At 37.3% G+C, this 21,153-nt stretch overlaps 1 protein-coding gene across 1 annotated transcript; it reads left to right on the top strand.

Annotated features, from left to right (window-relative positions):
- Window positions 1-1,175: 1,175 nt before the first annotated feature.
- man1b1a (mannosidase, alpha, class 1B, member 1a) lies at window positions 1,176-16,987 on the top strand. The gene is made up of 13 exons (XM_044096298.1): window positions 1,176-1,543; window positions 2,620-2,757; window positions 4,159-4,267; window positions 4,363-4,526; window positions 5,774-5,919; window positions 5,991-6,103; window positions 7,037-7,228; window positions 8,195-8,343; window positions 8,416-8,675; window positions 10,084-10,204; window positions 11,202-11,396; window positions 13,453-13,584; window positions 14,647-16,987. Exons 2-13 carry the CDS (start codon window positions 2,656-2,658, stop codon window positions 14,854-14,856), a joined length of 1,893 nt encoding a protein of 630 aa, XP_043952233.1. The 5' UTR covers window positions 1,176-1,543; window positions 2,620-2,655; the 3' UTR covers window positions 14,857-16,987.
- The last annotated feature ends 4,166 nt before the right edge of the window (window positions 16,988-21,153 follow it).

Below are 21,153 nucleotides of genomic sequence, written 5' to 3'. Positions count from 1 at the left end.
ATATGTGTTTTTTGTGCTGTTCACATTCTTTAGTGTGTATATAAGAATCAGACGGTTTTGCTTCCAGGCCGGTTCTGTCCCACTGATGCCAGTTTATCACTTTAACTGAAGGTGCTGATCATTTATTTAAAGCTTATTCAGATGCTGACGTCATCTCATGCATACTTGGTGCTAGCTGTTTACGATCAGTCCTCGTTTTAAAAGATGCAAAGCATTTGTTTTACATTTTGATGTATGTATAAATATAATTTTTCTCCTTTACATCTCAGGTATGACACACACAGGCACTTCTTCTGCTGTTGCCCCAGCATGTTTTTGTTTTTTTACAGTTTTGTTGTCAAATCTCTAAATCTAAACTTAATAAATATTTGAACTTGAGACACAGAAATATATTTAGGCTGATTAATTTGTTCTACAACTCAAAGTTCTTTCTATTTTTAGATGAACTAGACATCTAAGGAACTGGAATTAGTACTAGCATTATTGAGAAGCAATGTGTAATAAAATTTAGGGAATATCGTAGTAAAAGTAAATTATATGCTTTTGTTTGGATTATGAAACTTTGAAACAAGGTGGGTTGATATGACGTGTTACAGCGATTATAAGCAGATTAAATTTCTGCCACAAATATGAAAACAAAAAGAAAAAATACATTTTCTGGGCAAAGTAAATTCCTGTGCTCCAAAAGTTGATATTTCAAATTTAACTCACCTTTTTCTGAACTTAGAAAACATTTCCGATTTTTTTTTTTTATAAAAAAGATAAGAATTTCTAAACTCAGAATCTTCAGTTTGAAAAGTTGAAAATTTGCTTGAAAATTGGTCTTCTAGAAAATTTGAGGTTAATGTCCTTTTTTTTTTTTTTTTTTGCTAATTTTTGACTTTTCAGATTTAGAAATGTACAGTTTCTTTTTTTTATATCTGGGGCTTTCAGATTTCTCCTGGGAATAATCTGTGGAATAAACTGCCATACATATGTTTTTTTTAATCCCTTTAATTTTTCGTTCTTTTTTAACTTGGGATAGATTTTTTTTTTAAAAAAAAAAGCAATCCAGTTGTTTTAATTGTATAATAAAATTAGGACAAAAACCACGTCTAATCCCGTAAAAAGCTAATATTGACATATTTGGGGGTTTATGTAGAAACCGCGGTACTGAAACGGTTAACGTCCTTACGTTACGCAGATCACGTGACATTACGTCGTCACCGGTTCGTTCCTTTCCGCATCTCTACTTGGTGTTTCATTCTGTAACTTTAGCATAATTCCCCCCCCGGTTTAACCTGTTTGGCGTCTCAGGTAGCAGCTTTTTGTTGGGTGTAAAAGTCGTACAGGTTTCTTTTTTTCTACTGGGCTGCGGTTCTGGACCTGAAAAGGTTTTATTTTTCATGCGGAAGCTACTGGAAGAGGCGGGCTAGCCTCTGGAAGCTAACAGCTGTTTGGGTTTCAGCAGCGGAGAGTCGCTGTCAGGGAGCCAAGCTGCCTCAACGGTGTCAGAGGGAAGAAAACCGAAGCTTTAACCGGGGGACGGTTCTGTCATCTGCTGGTAAAATGCTTATATTCTGATAAAATTATTCAACAAAGTAGCTCAGACGTTAGCCTTAGCCAGATTTAGGTCATTGAGCGGTGTGTTACAGCAGTATTTTAATACAATTTGTGATATAGTGGTTTTAAATTTTATTGCTTAGTATAATCGTATAGAAAGCGGTTTGCAATCTTGACATTACGAGCAATTTATAACCTCAGTTCAGCTAAAAATGTGCGAAACAAGATTAGAGCCACTAAAGAAGAAAATAAATTATATTGACTATATTGGTTTTTTTGTTTTGGAGAATGAATCCAAATTATGAGAAAAACAGTAAAAATCCTGGGGGGAGAAAAATCAAAATTCTGGTGAAAAAAATCCAAATAATGGATGAAAATATGACAAAAGTCTAAAATATGGGAAAAATTAGTTGGAATTCTTGGAAAGAAAAATCTAAATTTGGTGGGGAAAAGAACTAATAATTGTGGGACAGAAAAATCTAAATTCTGGGGAAAAATGTCACTATTCCAGACGTGGAGTCCAAATTATGAGGGAAAATATGCCAAAATTCTGGGGTTAAAATACAAATTATGGGGAAAAATAAATAAAAATTCTGAGAGAGAAAAATATGTATCCTAAGAAAGAAAAGTCTAAAATATGTGAAAATTTGTCAAAATTCTAGGAAAGAAAAATCTGCAAAAAAATTTGGGTGGAAAAAGTCCAAATTATGAGAGAAAACATGCCCCCATTCTGGGGAGAAAAACTCAAATTATGGTGAAAAATCTATATTCTAAGAAAAAAAAGTCTAAATTATGAGAAAAATTTGTCAGAATTCCATAAAATAAAAATCTAAATGTTGAAGATTTTTGAGAAATGTCAAAATTCTGGGGAAGGAAAGTCCAAATGATGACAAAAATATGTCAAGATTGTGAGAGAGAAACATAAAGATTCTGAGAGAAAAAGATTCTGGGGGAAGTGAAAGAGTCCAAATGTTGGTAGAAAACCCAATTTGTGGTTTAGTGTGAATCTCCATACTGGGAGCCATGTCCTACCTGACAGGTTTGCTATGGTTTTAACTTTTGGTTTCTCGTCGCCAGGTTCTATGACCTTTGACCCCATCATCCAGACTGAGGATGTACCCGCCTCCCAGGAAGGACTTCATCGCGTTGACCCTGAGCGACCCCCACAGTCACGCCTACAACAACGGCAAACACCGGAGACAGTCCTGCTGGAGGGTGAGGACGGCGACCAGGAAAATCCAAATTTATCTCCATATTTCTGCACATTTTATTCATTTCCTGTAGAAAATATGCAAAACACAAACAATCAAAAGAGCGGCAAACTGAAAACAAACTAAATGATCTGAAAGTCAAATGAGGGTGAGTGTGAAAAAACAGCAGAACCCAGTCAATCTCCCTAACAAGAAATAATCAAACGTTTCATAATTTGTTTGTGTGCTCACTGAGATATTTGTGGTTTTGCGCAGGAAAAGATTATCCATGTGAATTATTATTCCTGTTTGTCTGTAGTGAAGAGTTTTGTCCTCTGGTGGGTTAAAACCACCAGGTTCCAGTTTCCTCCATGTTGAACTGGTCCAGCAGCTTCCTGCCTGACTGGCCTGTTTGTTATGTGAAACTCTTTATTTGTGATTTTCTTCAGGCTGTTTTTACACCTGATAGTCCAGCAGATATTTTTCTATTTGTGAACAAAGTTGCAACATTTGTTACGCTACACTGAGTCAAAACAAACTAATTTAAAAACCTGTTCCCTTCCTCGCCTGTGGGGGCGCTGCACCACAAGCCGCTGAAGGAAACAACATGAAAAACCTTCTTCTTCACAAAATAGAAACAAAAATGACTGTGAGATTTCTATTTTGAGAAATGAGTGATTTCTCCTGCTAGCCCAGGGCTAGCATGTTTGTTTTGGTTGTGTTTACCCATAATGCCCTGCTCTGTAGTCCTTTCCACCTCAGACTAAAAGAAAGCCTGAAGATGCCGGTGGAAGGTTTCTGGATTGCAGAACTTTAGTTTTTCAACATTATTACGATACACGAGTGCAGATCTCTGTCTGCGGCTGAATGTGATGTGATGATGACGAGGCGGTGAGCAGCGCTGCGCCCCGCGCTGATTAACTGCATCTTAACACCTAAAGTAAAACTATTGATGTTGGGCAGTCTACTGGTTGGAAGAAAATATTTGTTTTTGCAACTCAGGTCTATCTTTATTTAGTTTATAAATTACAAATAGCCCTAAAACAAAGTTGTTGTTTTTTTTTATCTCTATGTGCGAAAGCTTAGAAAACATTTTCAGAAACTGTAAATAACTCAAATAGATTTGTTTATGGTTTATTGTGATCAGTCACATTTAGAAAAACAGCGTCACGTTTTATATTAGAAGGAACAAAGACAGTGAATGTTTAAATTTCAGACTGTAGACATTAAGATGTTTACTGTGGGGTCAGTTTTAAACTGGCTGGTCTGTGACTGTTTGTGTATTCAGCCTGAAAAAGTCTGAGAAATAAAACATTAAATGAAGAGAGGTTGTACTTTTTTGTTGTTTTTAGGTGAAGCGATGGGGATGTTGGAGTTATTGATGTAAGTGGAGTTTGATTTAATTTGTCCGTTTTTGCTTTCTCAGAAATGGAAGCAGCTTTCTCGGCTGCAGCGCAGCCTCATCCTCTTCCTGCTGGCTCTGCTGCTCGTGTTCACGCTGCTCTCCTTCTCCAGCATGGCGGCGCAGTGGAGAGGTGAGAGGTCAACCCAGGCGCTCGTCTGGATGAGAGTTTAGTGGAACATCTGGTGTTTCTGAGGATGGAGTTCAGCTAACGGGAAAATTCTGCAGGGCTGTCCGATAAGGACGACTGGCTGGAGCTGAGGGACGGAGGTCTGGTTCCCCCGGTTCTGAAGCCGGTAGCCGGGCCCCATGCGGAGGCGGCTGAAGGGCCTCAAGACCCGATGGACCCCAGAGGACCGAACATCCCTGCTTTGGCTAGGCCGCCCACCAAGGTGGGATTTTATTTCTAAAACAAGAGCTGAGTGAATATTCATGTTGTTGTTTTTAAATGAATATTTTATCAGATTTATTTATGACTGCAACTTCCAAAATCAATTATTATGAAGATTAATCGATTATCCTGACGATTAATTGATCAGTCTGACCATTGAGCGATTATTCTCACTATTAATTGATCATTCTGATGATTAATCGATCACTCAGGTGATTACTGATCTTACAGTTAATCAGTTATATGACTATTAATCAATTATTCTGATTAATTGATTAGTCTGACTATTGATCAAACTAATCGGGTAACATTATGACGATTAATTTAATTTATTCCCATAGTTATGAGAATAATGACAATTAATCTATCATTCTAATGATTAATCAATCATTCTGGTGATTAATTGGTTATTCTGATAATTGATCAGTTATTCTGACCATTAATAGATTATTCTGATTATTAAGTGATTAGTTTGACAATTGATCAGACTAATCAAGTGACATTCTGACTAGTAATCAATAATTCTGATGATTATTTTGGTGATTTATTGATTATCCTGATGATTAATAGAAGATTGTGATTAATTGATTATTTTTTCCGTTGCTTGTGTAAAGAAAAATGTCACATTCATTCATTCACTGAAGCCATTTTTATACCATAATAGAAACACATTAAAAAATGCAAATATACAAATAATTCAAACCCTTTTTAGATAAGAAAATTAATATCTTATTGACAGTTGTGATAAATCAATTATGAAAATAATTTTCAACTAATTTAGTAATCCATTTAAAAGAGAGGCAGTTACTGAAAGAACAAAACTCGGATAATTAATTCATCCAAAACTGTTTTTGCATTAAAGATTTAAAAACAGTAAGTTGTTAGACCAACACAGAGCAGCAAAGAGATGAAAAACACCAGCTGGACGTTTTGGAAAATCAAATTTAAATGAGCTTATCACATAAATGACGCCTTTTATTTACAGTAACAGCAGCAGCTCCAGGAAACGGTTAATATGACTCAGGATGCAGGATGTAAATAGCTGCTGGTTACTGTGGAAATGTGTAGGATATGGAAGACTGGTGAGTCATGATGGGATGAATCAACATAATCTGAGAATAAAACGGGCTGCAGAAATATTCCTCAAACAATAAACTCTACATAAATGAGGGATATTATTTAATTTATACAAGTAAGTGTGTTTTATGTTTCTTTTTTTAAAATCTGTTTCTGTGTTTTTGCCGATAGAGGAAGCCATTTTCCAACAGAAGAGCTGCACCAAACTCCCGAAAAGATGGGAATGCTTTGGACACGGTGAGCGACGCAAAGCAGAACCAGGAAGTGGTTCGGGAAGAAGCTGGCGAGGAAAAGGAGGAGGAGAAGAAAATTATCAGGTAACCTGACTGATTTCAGGAAAGGAAATGTCTGAAAGGCGTGTTTCGAAGTTGCTGTTGTCGCCATGCAGCTGGAGAGGAGCGGTGATCGAAGCCGAGCCGGCCACAGAGCCTCCGTCCAATCAGAAAGAAGCTGCGGAGCCTCAAGCGCCGGCCGAACCCGCGGCCTCCGTCCATCAGCAAGGTCCACCTTCATTTGCTTCTGATCGTGATGAACAGGAAGTGATCAATTTCAGGTGGTTCCAGTTCGCTGGTCCAAATAGAAAAGCTAGAAGAGAAAGAGAGCGGATGGTTTTTAAATCCGTCTGAATGTTCAGAAACAAGAGCTGAGTGGATTTTTATGTTTTTAAATGTTTATTACTGAACCTGTTATTGTTAAATTTATTCAGGGCTCCAACATCCAATTATTTTAGAAATAAATTACATGAAGATTAATCGATTAGTCTCGTAACTGGTTGATTATTCTCATGATTAGTTGATCATTATGACGATTAGTCAGTCATTTTGACCACTAATCAATTATCCTGAATATTAATTGATTTGATGATCAGCTGATTATTCTGATCATTAATCAATCGTTCTGTCGGTTAATCGATTTTTTTGACCTTTAAGCAAGTAGACCAGTGATTAATTGATTTATTTGATCGATTATCATGACTAATCAATAACTCTGACAATTAATCGATTATTTTGACAATTAGTTGATTAGTCTGATAATTAATTTATTATTCTCACAATTAATTGATCATTCTGACCACTAAACAATTGAACTGACAATTAATTAGTTTGATGATTAATCGATTATCACAACATTAACTGATTAGGCTGATGATTGATCTATCAGATAACTCTCATGATTAATCAGTTTTCCTGACGATTAATCAATAATTCTGACAATTGATCATTTTGACCATTAATTGACTGATCAAGTTGCATTCTGATGATTAATTGATTATTTTCACGATTGGAAACCATCTACATGTTTCTGCTCTTACAGGTTTTTTTTGTTTGTATATTTCGTAACATTGTTTGCAGGTTTTCTAAATTTTTGAAGATTTCCTTTAACTCTATGCACTTCAAGAGGAGCTGAATGAATCGTCTTTGTTTTTAAATCCAGTTTCTCCTGGAGCGGCGGAGCGTCTGGAGGCCGTCCGTGATGCCTTCAGGCACGCTTGGAAAGCCTACCGGGAATACGCCTGGGGTCACGATGAGCTCAAACCCATCTCCAAGTCATTCAGCGAATGGTTCGGTTTGGGCCTGACGCTCATCGACTCTCTGGACACCATGTGGATTATGGGCCTAAAAGAAGGTGATTTATTTCACTTTTTGTTCCACACAGAAGGTTTTAAACTTATTGGTCAACATTTACATCCTTACATGTCAGGTCACGCCCACTAGACCCCGTCTCTGTTTCCCTGCTAGCTGCTAGCCGGTAATGACTAGCTTTAGCTGTTAAGTTGCCAACACAATGCCAGCTAAATCCTAAATGTGCGCCTGATGTATAAAAGGAAAAGGGATACAGTTGGTAGAGCTGTTGCCTTGCAGCAAGAAGGTCCTGGGTTCGATTCCCGGCCCGGGGTCTTTCTGCATGGAGTTTGCATGTTCTCCCTGTGCATGGTGGGTTCTCTCCGGGTTCTCCGGCTTCCTCCCACAGTCCAAAAACATGACTGTCAGGTTAATTGGTTTCTCTAAATTCTCCCTAGGTGTGAGTGTGTGTGTGAATGGTTGTGTGTGTGAATGGTTGTGAGCGTGTGTGTGAATGCTTGTGTGTGCGTGTGTGTGTGTGTGTGTGTGTGTGCAACAGACTGGCGACCTGTCCAGGGTGAACCCCTCCTCTCGTCCGGAACGTAGCTGGAGAGGAACCAGCAACCCTCCTGACCCCATTAGGGACAAAGGGTGTAAGAAAATGGATGGATGGATGCAGTGCTTTGTATTCTATAAAACTCTATAAAAACTAGGTAACAAGGTTGGGAAAAATTTTTAATTAAGAAGAAAATAGCGAGGGAGATGGAGGTGGGTTAAACATGGAGAGCGAAAGAGAAGAAGAACATGAGTGGTTGAGTCCTTCAGGGGTTTTTCTGCTTTGTTTGTGGCTCTGCTGTGGCGTCCTGCACTGTACTAGTAATAGCTCCACGTCCAGGTTTAATTCGTGTAAACAGAGTCGTTCCACTGCGGCCATGATGGCTTGTAAAAGAATCTCCTGTTTTCCCTCCATTGCTGTTTGCTTGTGTGAAATTTCCGGATGTAAACGATGTAAACGGGTCTGTTGATGCAGAGTTTGCTGAAGCTAGAAGCTGGGTGGAGAAAGAGCTTTCGTTTGACAAGAACGTGGACGTGAATCTGTTTGAGACGACTATTCGGATTCTGGGCGGACTGCTGAGCTGCTACCACCTGACAGAAGACCAGCTCTTCTTGGAAAAAGCTGTAAGGAAAAACTTTATTTCAACATCAAGAAAAACATCAGTTTTTAATTAGATTATTTTCTGCCCCTTAAAGAAAGATCTGGGGTCCCGACTGATGCCGGCCTTCAAGACGCCGTCAAAGATCCCGTTTTCAGACGTCAACATCGGGAAGGGGACGGCGCACCCGCCGCGGTGGACGTCAGACAGCACGGTCGCCGAGGTTACCAGCATTCAGCTGGAGTTCAGGGAGCTGAGCCACCTCACCCAGGACCCCCAGTACCAGGTCTGGGCCACAAACTGGTACCACTGGGAGCCTCTGCTGCAGCCGCGGCCAACAAAATCAATGCAGACACATTCTACACATTAGGGTGACAACTAACGATTGTTTTAGTTGTCGATTAATCAATTATTCTGATGTTTAATCGATTAATCAGATTCTTAAAAATTGGCATATTTAAGCCTTTTAAAACAATATTAGAGATAAAGTAAAAAATCCAAATAAGCATCTTTTATTTGTTTATAAAAGACAAATTAAAGATGTTTTTATTTGTCTAATAAATGAATAAAACATTTATCCAAATGTTTTGAAACATTTATATAAATGTTTCAAAAAACATTTTATTCCATAAAATGCAGGAACAGGATTCCTTTAGTGAACTCTTTTTCTTTTGTAACTAAAGATTCATCTGCATCTAGAAAAATACTTCTGAGCTCAGATTTAATTGTCTTAAAAATAAATTTTTAAGTTGATGTTGGTAGTAATTTTACCTGCAGATTAATCCTTTGCTATAAATGATCAAGTGTTCAGTAAATGAACGCTCTTAGTGCATTTTAGGCAATAAAATGTTAATTTTCTTACAAAAATGTTATTGTTTGCATCTTTTAATATTTTCTGATATTGCATGAAAAGGGCTTAAATGAAAAATTTGCAGAATGTGACAATTAGTCTGATTAATCACTAGAATAATCGATTAATCGTTGAGTTCCGTTAACATATTGAAATATTTGTCACTCTAAATGCTGTTTTGTTTTGAATTGAGAATGGTGTTTGTTTCCCATGTTTTTCTGCTCCATGTGATGCATCATCTCTCCATATATGGTCATGTAGGTTCTGCTTGTCTTAAAGTCACAGAAACATCAGAAAAGTTGTGATTTATTGACAAATAATTCAAAAGAAATGTTTGATTCTTAGAGGCATTGATGTTTTTACACAATAAGGAGCACTGAATCTATTATTATTATTATTATTATTATTATTATTATTATTATTATTATTATTATTATTAGTAGTAGTAGTAGTAGTAGTAGTAGTAGTAGTAGTATTTCTTATGAACCAGAGGGAAAGGAAATGCAGGCAGAAAAAAGGGGAAAAGAAGAAAATAGACAGGGAAGGAAAGAAAAAACAAAGACGGGATAAAAGGGAAAAGTTTTCAAATGAAAATTATAAAACCTTTGAGAATAGGGATGAATAAATGTTTTCCAACCAGATATTTGTCAAACTGATGACAAGAAAATTAGCTCTAAGGAAATTATTGGTACGTTTTTGTCATTTTGTTGTGAAAATTCAACATTTTCCCATGAAAAACAAAAACTGCCAAAACTTGCAATTGTAATTAAATCTTTATTTACAAGCACAACGTTAAAGCCCAGCCGCCCACCAGTAGATTAAATACCTGCGAGTATTCAGAGTTCCTCATAAACCAGGTTGGGTTCCAACATAAAGGGCACAGACGGCGTTTAACCCTCCTGAATCTGGCTGCAGGCTGCTGGAGGATTACCTGCAGGCGGTGGAAGGAGTGAAGAAGCACCTGCTGAGGCAAACCGGACCCGGCAGGCTCACCTTCATCGGAGAACTCTCCCACAGCCGCTTCAACCCCAAAATGGTACCAATGGAGGGTCATGGGAGTTGGTGTAGCTCTCATGCAACGCCACATTTCCGCTAACTTTCTAACCGACAGCCATCTTGGTAGGCAGTTGCTATGACAACAATAAACAAACGACAAGGTTAGCGCTAGCTCTCTCCTCATTCCTACCTAGCTATTAAACATTAAAACTACTTTAGTACTCTACCTACCTCAGTGTAATGCTAAGATAAATATCAGCAATATTTCTGTAGTACTTGCTGCTGAACTAGCTTAGCTAATGTAGCTTTTATCTGCTAGCTAAGTCAGACTTGTAACCTATGTGTTTGTTACTCTGCCAGTCACCAGAACCTTGTCCTCCTCCATCGTTTGGAGGCAGTTTGTCCGCATATGAAATATGTCTGACATATTTCCTTGTCCGTCTCATACGGGTCCATCTAGACGGCGGCCATTTTGTTCATGTATCAAGAGTCCCCACATATTTTCTTTCTGTTGGTCTGGAAGCCGTTGGTATTTGATAGTTGTGTTACCACTCCCTCACCACTAGGGGCAGTAGCAGACCCCAAAAGACCCAAATAGGGAGCAGATTTAGAAGTACGCAGAAACGTACAGAATTTGTTTAGAACTGTGAGCTGAGCTGAAATAAATGAAACAGAAGCTCGAATGCATGCTGAGAGTGAAAGGTGAAGATGTATCACAGATTTCAAAAGAAAATGAAAACAGGAGACCACAAATTAAATGGCAAACAGCGCCCCCTGTATTTCCGGAGTGCAATGGTTCCTAATATGGTATTGGTCTGGTATTGGGTCCGTCTGGCCCCTAACTGTTCGCTGTCCTTCTTGAGCAGCCTGGGTCGCATTTGAAAAAATCAACCTGTGTTTTCATTAAAAGATTAGATTAAATCAAAAATCAGATTTGGGTCACTTCAAGCTCCAGTGTGAACGCAGCCTAAGACGGCGCGGATCTTGTGGGAGCTCTGCATTAAACAGATTTATTTCTCTTTGTCGCCGCCCTGCAGGACCACCTGGTGTGCTTCCTGCCGGGGACTCTGGCTCTGGGGGCGCACAGCGGCCTGCCGCCGGACCACCTGGACCTGGCCCAGCAGCTGATGGAGACCTGCCACCAGATGTACAAGCAGATGGAGACGGGCCTCAGCCCGGAGATCGCTCACTTCAACCTGCAGGGCGGCGAAGGCCAGGACATTTCTGTGAAGGTCAGGCCGAGTTTCAGCCGCTTTTATTTTCACATCCATGTGCAAGATTCACTATTAGCATGTTTTTATACACAATAATGGATTTTTAAAGCAATCTGAAAGAGGAACACTGCAAAAATACTAAATCTTACCAAGTATTTATATCTACTTTCTACTTCAAATGTTTTAAGTCAATTCTGTAATATTTATTTAAAAAATAGTTATAAGTGGAATAATTTGAGAGTGGAACAAAATATTTTTCCAATAATTACATTGTAATTTTAATTACCGTGCACATATAGCATGTTTTTATACACAATCTGAAAGAGAAATACTACAAAAACACTCAATCTTACCAAGTATTTTTATCTAGTTTCTACTTCAAATATCTTAGTGCATTTAAAATTACACCAAACTAAATTACAAATAACATTTCATCAAAGTACAGGCTCTTATTTTAAGTCATAAATCCTTCATATTGATTTGAAAATGGTTATCAGAAAAGAAGACATTTTCCCATATTATAACTTATAATTAACAATTTTCACTCACAATCTGACTTTTTAAAGAAATACGGCAAAAATCTTTCGAAGTATTTTTGGTCTATATTTTTATAAGTTGTAATGTTCCTCATGTTAAAACCTACAATACATAAAAATGTTTCATTCTATGGAACATTATTTTACTTATAACTATTTTATTGACATAAAACAAGCTGCTACTTCTTGCTGAAAAGTAACTTGTTAGTTTTGTCTCATTTTACGTGTGATTAGATATTAGCGGTAGAAACTGGGCCGTAAGTTGTTGGTCAGGTTCTGTGTTTTTGCAGTGTAATCGGTGCGAAGCCGCCTGAGACGTTCCAGCAGATTCAGGTCTGCTGAATCTGATTTTTAATCAGCCGCTCTGCGTTTGTTTGAGCGCGGCCACCCTGCTCTCCTCAGGCCTCATTTGGTTTCTCATTAGCAGCTCTGAGTTTCTCGCAGCGCTGAATATTTCTCCATTAACTCCTGAGATAATTAGGAAACTCATTCAGACCCACAGAAACAACGGAGTGATCACAGAGGCCTTTGGGATGAGAGAGAGAGAGAGAGAGAGAGACAGAGAGAGAGAGAGCAGCTTTTAAACACCATGATGATGAAGATGATGATAAACAACATGACAGGCTGACTGGACTCTTCATCAACAGAAGCTTTCAATCCAGAAACAGTTTTCATCCATCATCAGATTATCATCCATCATCATCCATCATCATCGTCATCCATCCATCATCTATCCATCCATCATTCATCCATCCATCATTCATTCATCCATCATGCATCCATCCATCATTCATCCATCCATCAATCATTCATCCATCATTCATTCATCCATCATTCATCCTTTCATCCATCGTTTGTTCAACCAACCAACTTTCTATCCATCCGCCTGTTTATCCATCCAACTAACTGTCCATATATCCGGACGGTTGGTTGTTTGTTGTCCATCCAACCAACAAAACATCCATCCATCATCTGTTTATCCAACTGTCCATCCATCTACTCATCCATCTGTCAGTCCTTCTTTCTCTTTCAGATTTTTGCAGGTGTTACTGAAGGTTCTGACTGCTCCATGTAAAATGTTTTTGAATCCTGGTCAAATCATAAATACTAACAAAAGATGCATTCGGTTTTTCTGGCTGATGAAACTGAAACCGCTGGCAGCTCCTCTTCTCCTTCTATGTTTTTATTAGATTTTTTAAACCAAGCAGAGACGAGACGTTGATGCATGGAGAGACCGTTTAAAATGTTTCATAGCTCCATCGATCAGCTGCTGCTCTGCCTCTTTGTTTCATCTCTCCTCCTTCATCTGGACCCCCCCACTCTGGGACGAACGCTGACTCATGTCAACCAAAAGTTTTAAAGAGCTGCTGAAATTCTCTCTAAATTGCTAAGTTAAAGATAAGGATAAACACTGGATAATTTCATTCAGTCCTCACTGCTGCTTCTGTCTCCTCAATCGACTTTAATAAAGTTGTGTTTCTGAGCTTCCTGTCAGCTTTTTAAAGGTCAGACTAAAAATACTGATTGCTATCCTGCAGCCTGCCGACAGACACAACCTGCTGCGCCCGGAGACGGTGGAGAGCCTGTTCTACATGTACCGGTTCACCAAGGACGCCAAGTACAGAGACTGGGGCTGGGACATCCTGCAGAGCTTCAACGCCTACACCAAGGTACTGACCAGCCAGCCGCTCACGTATTCCTGTTATTTCAGATTCGCTGATGGTGTGAACATTATGCTAAACCAGGGGTGTCCAAACTTTTTGTCACGTCGGCCAAAATCATCAAGTCTAACGAACTTGAAGGCCAAAAAAGTATATTTCTATTAAAACTCTTCTACTGTTACGTATTACTAGATAACATAATAGTCTTTTTATTTTCGTCAAGAAGAGATTTGTAAGCTATTGTGGAGCCAGAACTTAAAGAGGAACTGTTATGCAAAATTCAGATTTTTATGTTATCGCACTTCAGTTTGGGTCTCAACTGCTTCTAAAAATAGTCCCAGTGCGTAAATAGAGAAACCACTCGGCTGGTTTTAGGCATTCAGTTAAAGTTTTCCTAAAACCTCCGAAACGTAACGTCACAAACAATCAGGGAGTGCCCCGTTACCTAGCAACAACAGCAGAATTTCCTTGTTACTTAGCAACCCCAGCAGAATTCTGCCGGTTACCTAGCAACCCCATTGGAGTTGGTTTTACCTCTGTATGCGCTGTACAATGGCTGCTGGAAAAGAAAAGTGTTTTAGTGTTTACTTCCGATCCAGAGACCACTTGCTGCATTCTTGTTTGTTGTTCAGGAGGCTCTACTAATGCTTTTCAAAGATGTACGGTTGTGTAATTACACATCTGTTTGCAGCCATTTTTACGTGCGAATGTAAACATAGAGTTGGGGGCGTGGCCAGCAGTTTATTTGGATTTAAAGTGAAAAGACGCCCTAAAACAACTAAAAGCTAGTTATCTAAGAATGATTTTGTGTTCAAAATGTAATGAAAACAGCTAACCTGTTGAAGGAAGCATGATAGTTCACCTGTAAAGGAATGAATTTAAACTGATTTTGAAGGATTTTTGACCAAAGCGGCTCTGTTTCTTGGCCTCTCTGACATTTCCTCAGCTGGTAAAAATGTAATTATGTTTCATGTTCGACTTCTGGGGAAAGCTCAACATGTATCAAAATTGATTTTTCAGCTTCCCAATGGAAGCATTAACCACCTGCCCACACGTCTTCTCCAATCGCAGGTCCCTGGCGGCGGCTACACGTCCATCAACAACGTCCGTGACCCTGCTAACCCCGGCCCCCGGGACAAGATGGAGAGCTTCTTCCTGGGCGAGACGCTGAAGTACCTCTACCTGCTGTTCTCCGACGACGAGGAGCTGCTCAGTCTAGACAAGTACGTCTTCAACACCGAGGCTCACCCTCTGCCCATATGGCCTTCTCCGCCCAAATGAAACCCGGAGTCCCGCAAGGTCCAGGTTTCGGCCTCCTTTATTTTTCCTAAGGAAAAGGTTTCATATCTGAGCTGAACTCGGATCAGACTCACCAAAACACTTTGTTACGACTCGGTTATCGACTAATGACTGTATATTTTCTAATTGCGGGATATTATAAGAGGTGGAAATCACTCATTAGTGCTATTTAATGTCTGACTCGTACATTTAGTGGTGATTTATCACTCGGAGATGTTTAATAAATGAATGACTCGAGCTGACCTTCTTAATAATCCAGGTTCTTCAATGAATGTAGCTTATTTTTTTCCGGGTTAATTTATGTTTATTTATTCAGGTTTCATGGATGTTTTTGTTTGTCTGTTACTTGGAAAGTCACTTTATATGACATGAAGAAGTTATTAAACTGTCTGGACCTGAGATGAACTCGCAATCAACTCTGACCTGGAAGAAACTTGTATAGAAAATATTTTTGAAGGTTAGATGGAGAGAAAAAAATTCATTTTTTCCTACGATAAAGTGTTATGGCCATCATACATGTTGAGGTTTTTCACAGAAATTCTCGCAAAAACCAACAAATCCCTGCATTTTTGTGATTGTGATTTTATTGCAAATTTTACAGAGAAATTGTCAAAATCATCTGGTTAAAATTATACAAACTCCCACCAGTAGGTGGCAGTATTTCTTTGCTCCACTACTCTACTACCTCAGCTTGAATTGATGTCAAATTAACAAAAACATAAACAGTAACACAGAGCGCCATCCCTCTGTTCTCCGATAGTTGAAGGAAATTATCACAAATCACCACACAATCAATGATTTTGATTACAAAAAATCACAAAAACAATCGCAAAATCTTGGAGTTACAGAAGAATATAGTAAATTGTCCACAAAACCGTCAATTTTAACCAAGCTACTCAGAAATTTTCAGATTTATTTCACATATTTACTAGAAAAAAGATTCTTTCCAAGAGGCACGAAGCATCAGCATCGACCAATTTTAATTTTTGTTTTTCATTTTTTATTTTTTTTTACTTGCCATTGTTTTTCTCTTATAAACATGAAATTAATTTCCAAGGGTTTTTGTCAGAAAATCAGTCAATGTATAATTACCGTAATACTTGGTCATAGTTTTTACGTTTTCCTGTATCAGGAAACAAAAAAGATTTGGAGGATCAAAAGAAATATTTAAATTGTTTGTAAAATGTAAAATAAACTAAAGAGTAAATAATAAAGAATCCAGATATAATGTAAAAAGTTTACATCAATTCAACGCTGCTTTTGACTTTTTAAGGCTGGATTTGATGAAGGTTAAAGAATCAAATCTTCACTTTAATCTGTGGTGGAAGATTGTAGATTAGGGTGATGGTAAAGAGGCCTTCCAACCTCAAAGATGAGCCATTAAAATCCCAGCTTCAACCTGCAAAAAGCTGCTAAGCCATTGGAAGGATGACTTGATCACTGCAAAACTAATAAATATATTTTCAATGATTATTGAGAAGGTTGTAAATAATTTTCAATGTGACAGTTTTTAATAAAATGTGAATAACAACTGCAAAGGGGTACATTTTGCACATTTTTTCTATGTTTTGTTATTTATCTAGAGATGCCAGACTCGCTTCCGGGTAGAAATGTTAGTTTTTGGCTAAATTAATCAAAATATTAGCATTTCGTTGAGCTTTTGGATATTTGACCTCTTCCTTGTAACAATTTATCTGAATAAATCCATTTTCTGGTTCTGATCCAGCTTTATGGAAAAGTCTGCAGCTTTTCATTGAGCTTGCACTTCTGCTAAAAAAAATAATAATAATAAAAAAAGACACTAAGTTACAAAATGCTCATTGCAAAAGAAACTGGATGTTCCTAAATATATCGGTGGAAAATTTAGTGGAGGGAAAAACCACCAATAACAGCAGCCTTGAAAGTAAAAACATCTCCATGAAGCCTGAAAATATTCAGATTATCTGATGAACTGAATTTCTGGGTTTTCATTCGCTGTAACTGATCATCAGAATTACCGTAATAAATGCTTAAAATGTCCCTGTTTGTCACAAAATGATGTGAAGTTCAACTTTTTGAATTTAACTTGTGAAATAAAAATAATCTTTTTTGATTAAAGTGATTTATTAAAATGCTTCTGGCTTCTGGAACTACTTATTTAAATTCTATTTTACAAATTGTGATAATTTAAATAATTGGCAACTAATTGAATAATTGTGATTAATTCAGACTCAAAAAACAACATATTCAGAGAAGTAATTAAGTCGAAATTTTACAATATACATATTTTTTGCATTTAAGATATAAAAAACTTGTTTGATTCAAATCTACTGAAGTGGAAGTTTTAGTTTCACCTGCTGTTGTTGCATTTTAGGCAATAAAATGTTTATTGTATTATTTTAAAAATTAATTGTATTTGCATCTTTATTGTATTTTGAATATTGTATAAAATGACTTAAGTGGTTAAATTAAAAAACTATAAATTTTTATCTGATTAACTGATTAATCGTCAGAATTATTGATGACTAAAATAATTATTAATTGCAGCCCTAAACTGAGTATTTATTACTAATAAAATTTCAAACATGTCTAATAATCTGAGGTTACTGAACTTAAAGAACATTTTGATTTAGTGAAACTGACCAGCAAATGTGTTAAATTAAGCTTGAAAAGATGAAGAAATGTCCTAATTTGTGTCTAAATTTTTCCCACACTGGTTTCTCCAATAGAAATCTAAAATCTCAGCAGTTTTACTTTGTGTTTTAACACCTCTTTACGTGACGAAAAGGACAAATCTAACCTCTGATGAGGCTTTTAATCTCACCTGAGCTGGACGCTGCGGCTCTTCTCAGCCTTAAATGGAGACACCGAGATGCTGCAGCGCGTTTGTTTTTGTGCCGCTAACATCCAGCGCTGCGGCTCACTGATGGATTTTTAATGGCTTTTGGGCAACAGTTGAGCTCATTTGGCACAGATTGGCGCTGCATCTCCAGCTCACAAAGCATCTGACACGTCAGAGTCGGTTCATTATGTGCTTTGTGTTGATGTGTGAGCAAAAGAATAACACAGATGTTAGGTTTATTTAGAGCTGAAAGGTAGCTGCAGGAATAATATTTTTAGGTTAGTTACGGGGCTTTTGGTGGCAAATATCCAAATTCATATCGACAATAAAGCACCAATCTGTTGTAGAACTAAAATTAACGATTAAAGTAGCAATTATTCTGATGATTAATCGGATTAAAAATAACACTTTAGATTTTATTTAACCACCTAAACCTCTTTTATGCAATATTAGAAATATATTAAAATATGCAAATTAAAAATATTAACGTTTATAAACATTTTATTGCTTATAGTAAATCAGAACCAGGTGAAGCTAAAACTGCCACTTAACGAGTTTTGGCTAAAACATATTTACAGACAAATGTTTTTTTATTATAACTGCAATATATATATATCTATATATATAGATATAGATATATATATATATTATATATATAGATATAGATATATATATTGTGCAATTTTTGCTTCACTACTGCTCTGAATATGTTTTCATTTTCAGCAATGGCCCTTTCTTGTGTGTGTACTTCAGTTAACGATTAATCAGTAACTAAATTAGTTGATGATTGTTCCCATAATCGATTAATCACAATTAACCTGATTAATCACAATTAACCTGATTAATCCTTTCAGCCCTGGAAGAGGTTCTTCTTCTCTTGTCCTCTGCTGCATTTCAATGTGTGATAATCAATTAACAAGATTATTTAAATAATGTAATTGATTAATTGCAAATAAGAACCACATTGTTTTGTAATTCAAGGTTCAAGCAGATAAAATATGCATTTTTTTTTTTTACTTAATTGTTCAGATTGTCATGAAAATGCAGAAACAATATAAAAATGTATTGAAACTCTCAGTAAATGAGCTGAATGCTGGATTTTGTTACCCAAAAGTAACAGATTTGATGTGCAGAACCAAATCCCAATCCTGTTATTTAATTGCTAATTGAATATCAATGTGTTTATTTTGAAGGAAAAACCGTGACAACCGTCTGTTTTCATGCTATGACCTCAACATGAGAACAGATAATGTTGCTGCTTCAGATGAGAGCTGAAGGAGGAAATGCAACACTTGCCAATCTGTTGAATGCACAGAAACAAGTCGATAAACCATCAAATCTAAAGGGACGACATGCAAAGTGCTGCTGTCGCTTTGGATTATTATTGATAAAATGCTCCTTTAACTCCCACAGACTCTGTTTCTGCAAATTCACTCCTTGTTTTCAACGTATTGATCCTGCAATTACGCTTAGCTTTTCACGCCGTTCAGAGGTCAGATAAAACATTTCAGTGACGGTTTTGTTTTTGTTATCCTGACACTACAGTCACGTTTTTGCGGTCAGGCTGATTCTGGTGCATCGATTGCTAAAGGATCTGGAAAAATGAATATTGAAGAAGAGAAAACTATGGAAAATAACAAAAATCAGACGGAAAAATTTCACCAAAACAGTTACGGTGATTAAACAGAGTCTATCCTGAACGGAATAACCAGGGATTTATCGATCAAATTACGTTTAATTTCTAATAATTAACTGATAATAAAAGAGCGTTATTAAGGTGACGCCTGTCGAGAGTTTATATTTCAAAACAGAACCACGTGAATTGCATTTTTCACCTCCAAACGGACTCCGTTTGGGCAGTTTCTCCTCCCCCGTTCTGGCCTGGCGGCCATCTTTGTTTCCATACCAACGGCTCAGCCTATTCAAGATGACCAGCGGCGCCCTCTGCTGGATGGCGGCCAAACTACAACACTGAAAAACGATCCAAACGGACATTACTAGTTAATCTATTGGAGATCATTTTAATAGAATAAATTATTAATAGTAATTCATTGTTTGCATCACTAATCTTGACCAACCCTGTGTGTTTTTTAAAGTTAGAAACTGGTTAAATACTTGTAATCCCAGTTTTTCAGGTCATTAATTGAGGAATTTGGAGAAGACAAATTATTTCCAGACAATTTCTTCTGTTTTTGCTTGTTTCAGATCATCACAATAATTTGATTAGAAGGTAGCTTTGAAATAACTTCATTTATTGAAGCAAACAGTTATCCAAACCAAATCTCTTTGGAAGCTAAATTCACTTTAACCAGCTACAGTTTGTCTTAATTACTGTCTGACCTGCGGAAACAAATCAATTAAAATAGAAGAACCCATCTGATGACATGAAGTAGGCTGAACCCTTTACCCTTTTGTAAAGGGTTTAAAAATAAAAAATAAAATAAAATCATGAACAATCCTCGCAGGTTTACAGCTGTTGCTTATAGGAGTGTAAAACAACACTTTTCTAACTTCCTGTAGAAGCTAGCTGTACCGTCCAGGACTAAGATTCAGTAAAGTTTTTGTTTTTCTTCTTCTCAATAGCAGAGCTTTAACTAGCCAGTAGGGCTTGGAAATTAAAATATGCTGCGTTTTGCTGCAGGTGGAGAAACTTTCCAGGTAAGCTGCTGTTTCCTAAAGGCACCACAAGGTGGAGCTGCTTCTCGTTGCTAATAGTGATAGCAATGCTGTCATTATTCTCTTCTTCATTAGATTTAAAAAAAAAAAAAAAGTTAGCTGTAATATTTTTATTTTTCTACTTTTGAAGCAAAAATGATGAAAGTCTGGTTTTTACTGTCACTAATTTTATAATATTTTTTTCATTTATTATTTTTCTGAATCGACAGCATGGAGGGAATAGATATAAATGCTTCTGAGATTGACAGAAAAACAACTAAACAATAGTAATAAATAGTGTCAAATACTACAAAAGTTAAATATTATCAAACTTGAATCAGACTTTGTAAATGTTAAAAAATATATAGACATTTTTCTTAAATGAATGAGTCAGCACAGCTTTTTATTTTTTACATTCAGATAATAAAAACTATAATTTCTCTGAAGACATGACAGAAAAATAAACCCAGATCTTTATTTATCTGATCTGGTTTTATGGTAATCTAGACGTTGTGTTCAACTCCTCCCTCCATCTTTCCGTTCTTGGCGCCTCTCCTCCATGTCAGCGCAGCGATGATCCACGACCGATGCGGATCCTCCGCTCAGGAGAGCCAGACTCATCTGAGACGCCTTGGCATCCAGCTGAGGCGTGAGCCACCATCCATCAGCGGCGTGTCAGGCAACGTCTCCCAGATGAAGCATAAAATAACGCGAAAGCAGCTGCAGCCGGCCAAAATCATCTTATTTATGACGCTACGCGTTTTGAACAACTCCCTCACACTTTGGAGAAGCTAGATCTGTGA

The sequence above is a fragment of the Gambusia affinis genome, linkage group LG17 (assembly GCF_019740435.1).
Source record: "Gambusia affinis linkage group LG17, SWU_Gaff_1.0, whole genome shotgun sequence".
Classification (NCBI taxonomy): domain Eukaryota; kingdom Metazoa; phylum Chordata; class Actinopteri; order Cyprinodontiformes; family Poeciliidae; genus Gambusia; species Gambusia affinis.
The sequence above is the reverse complement of the archived record's forward strand: the minus strand, read 5'-3'. Positions and strand labels throughout refer to the sequence as shown.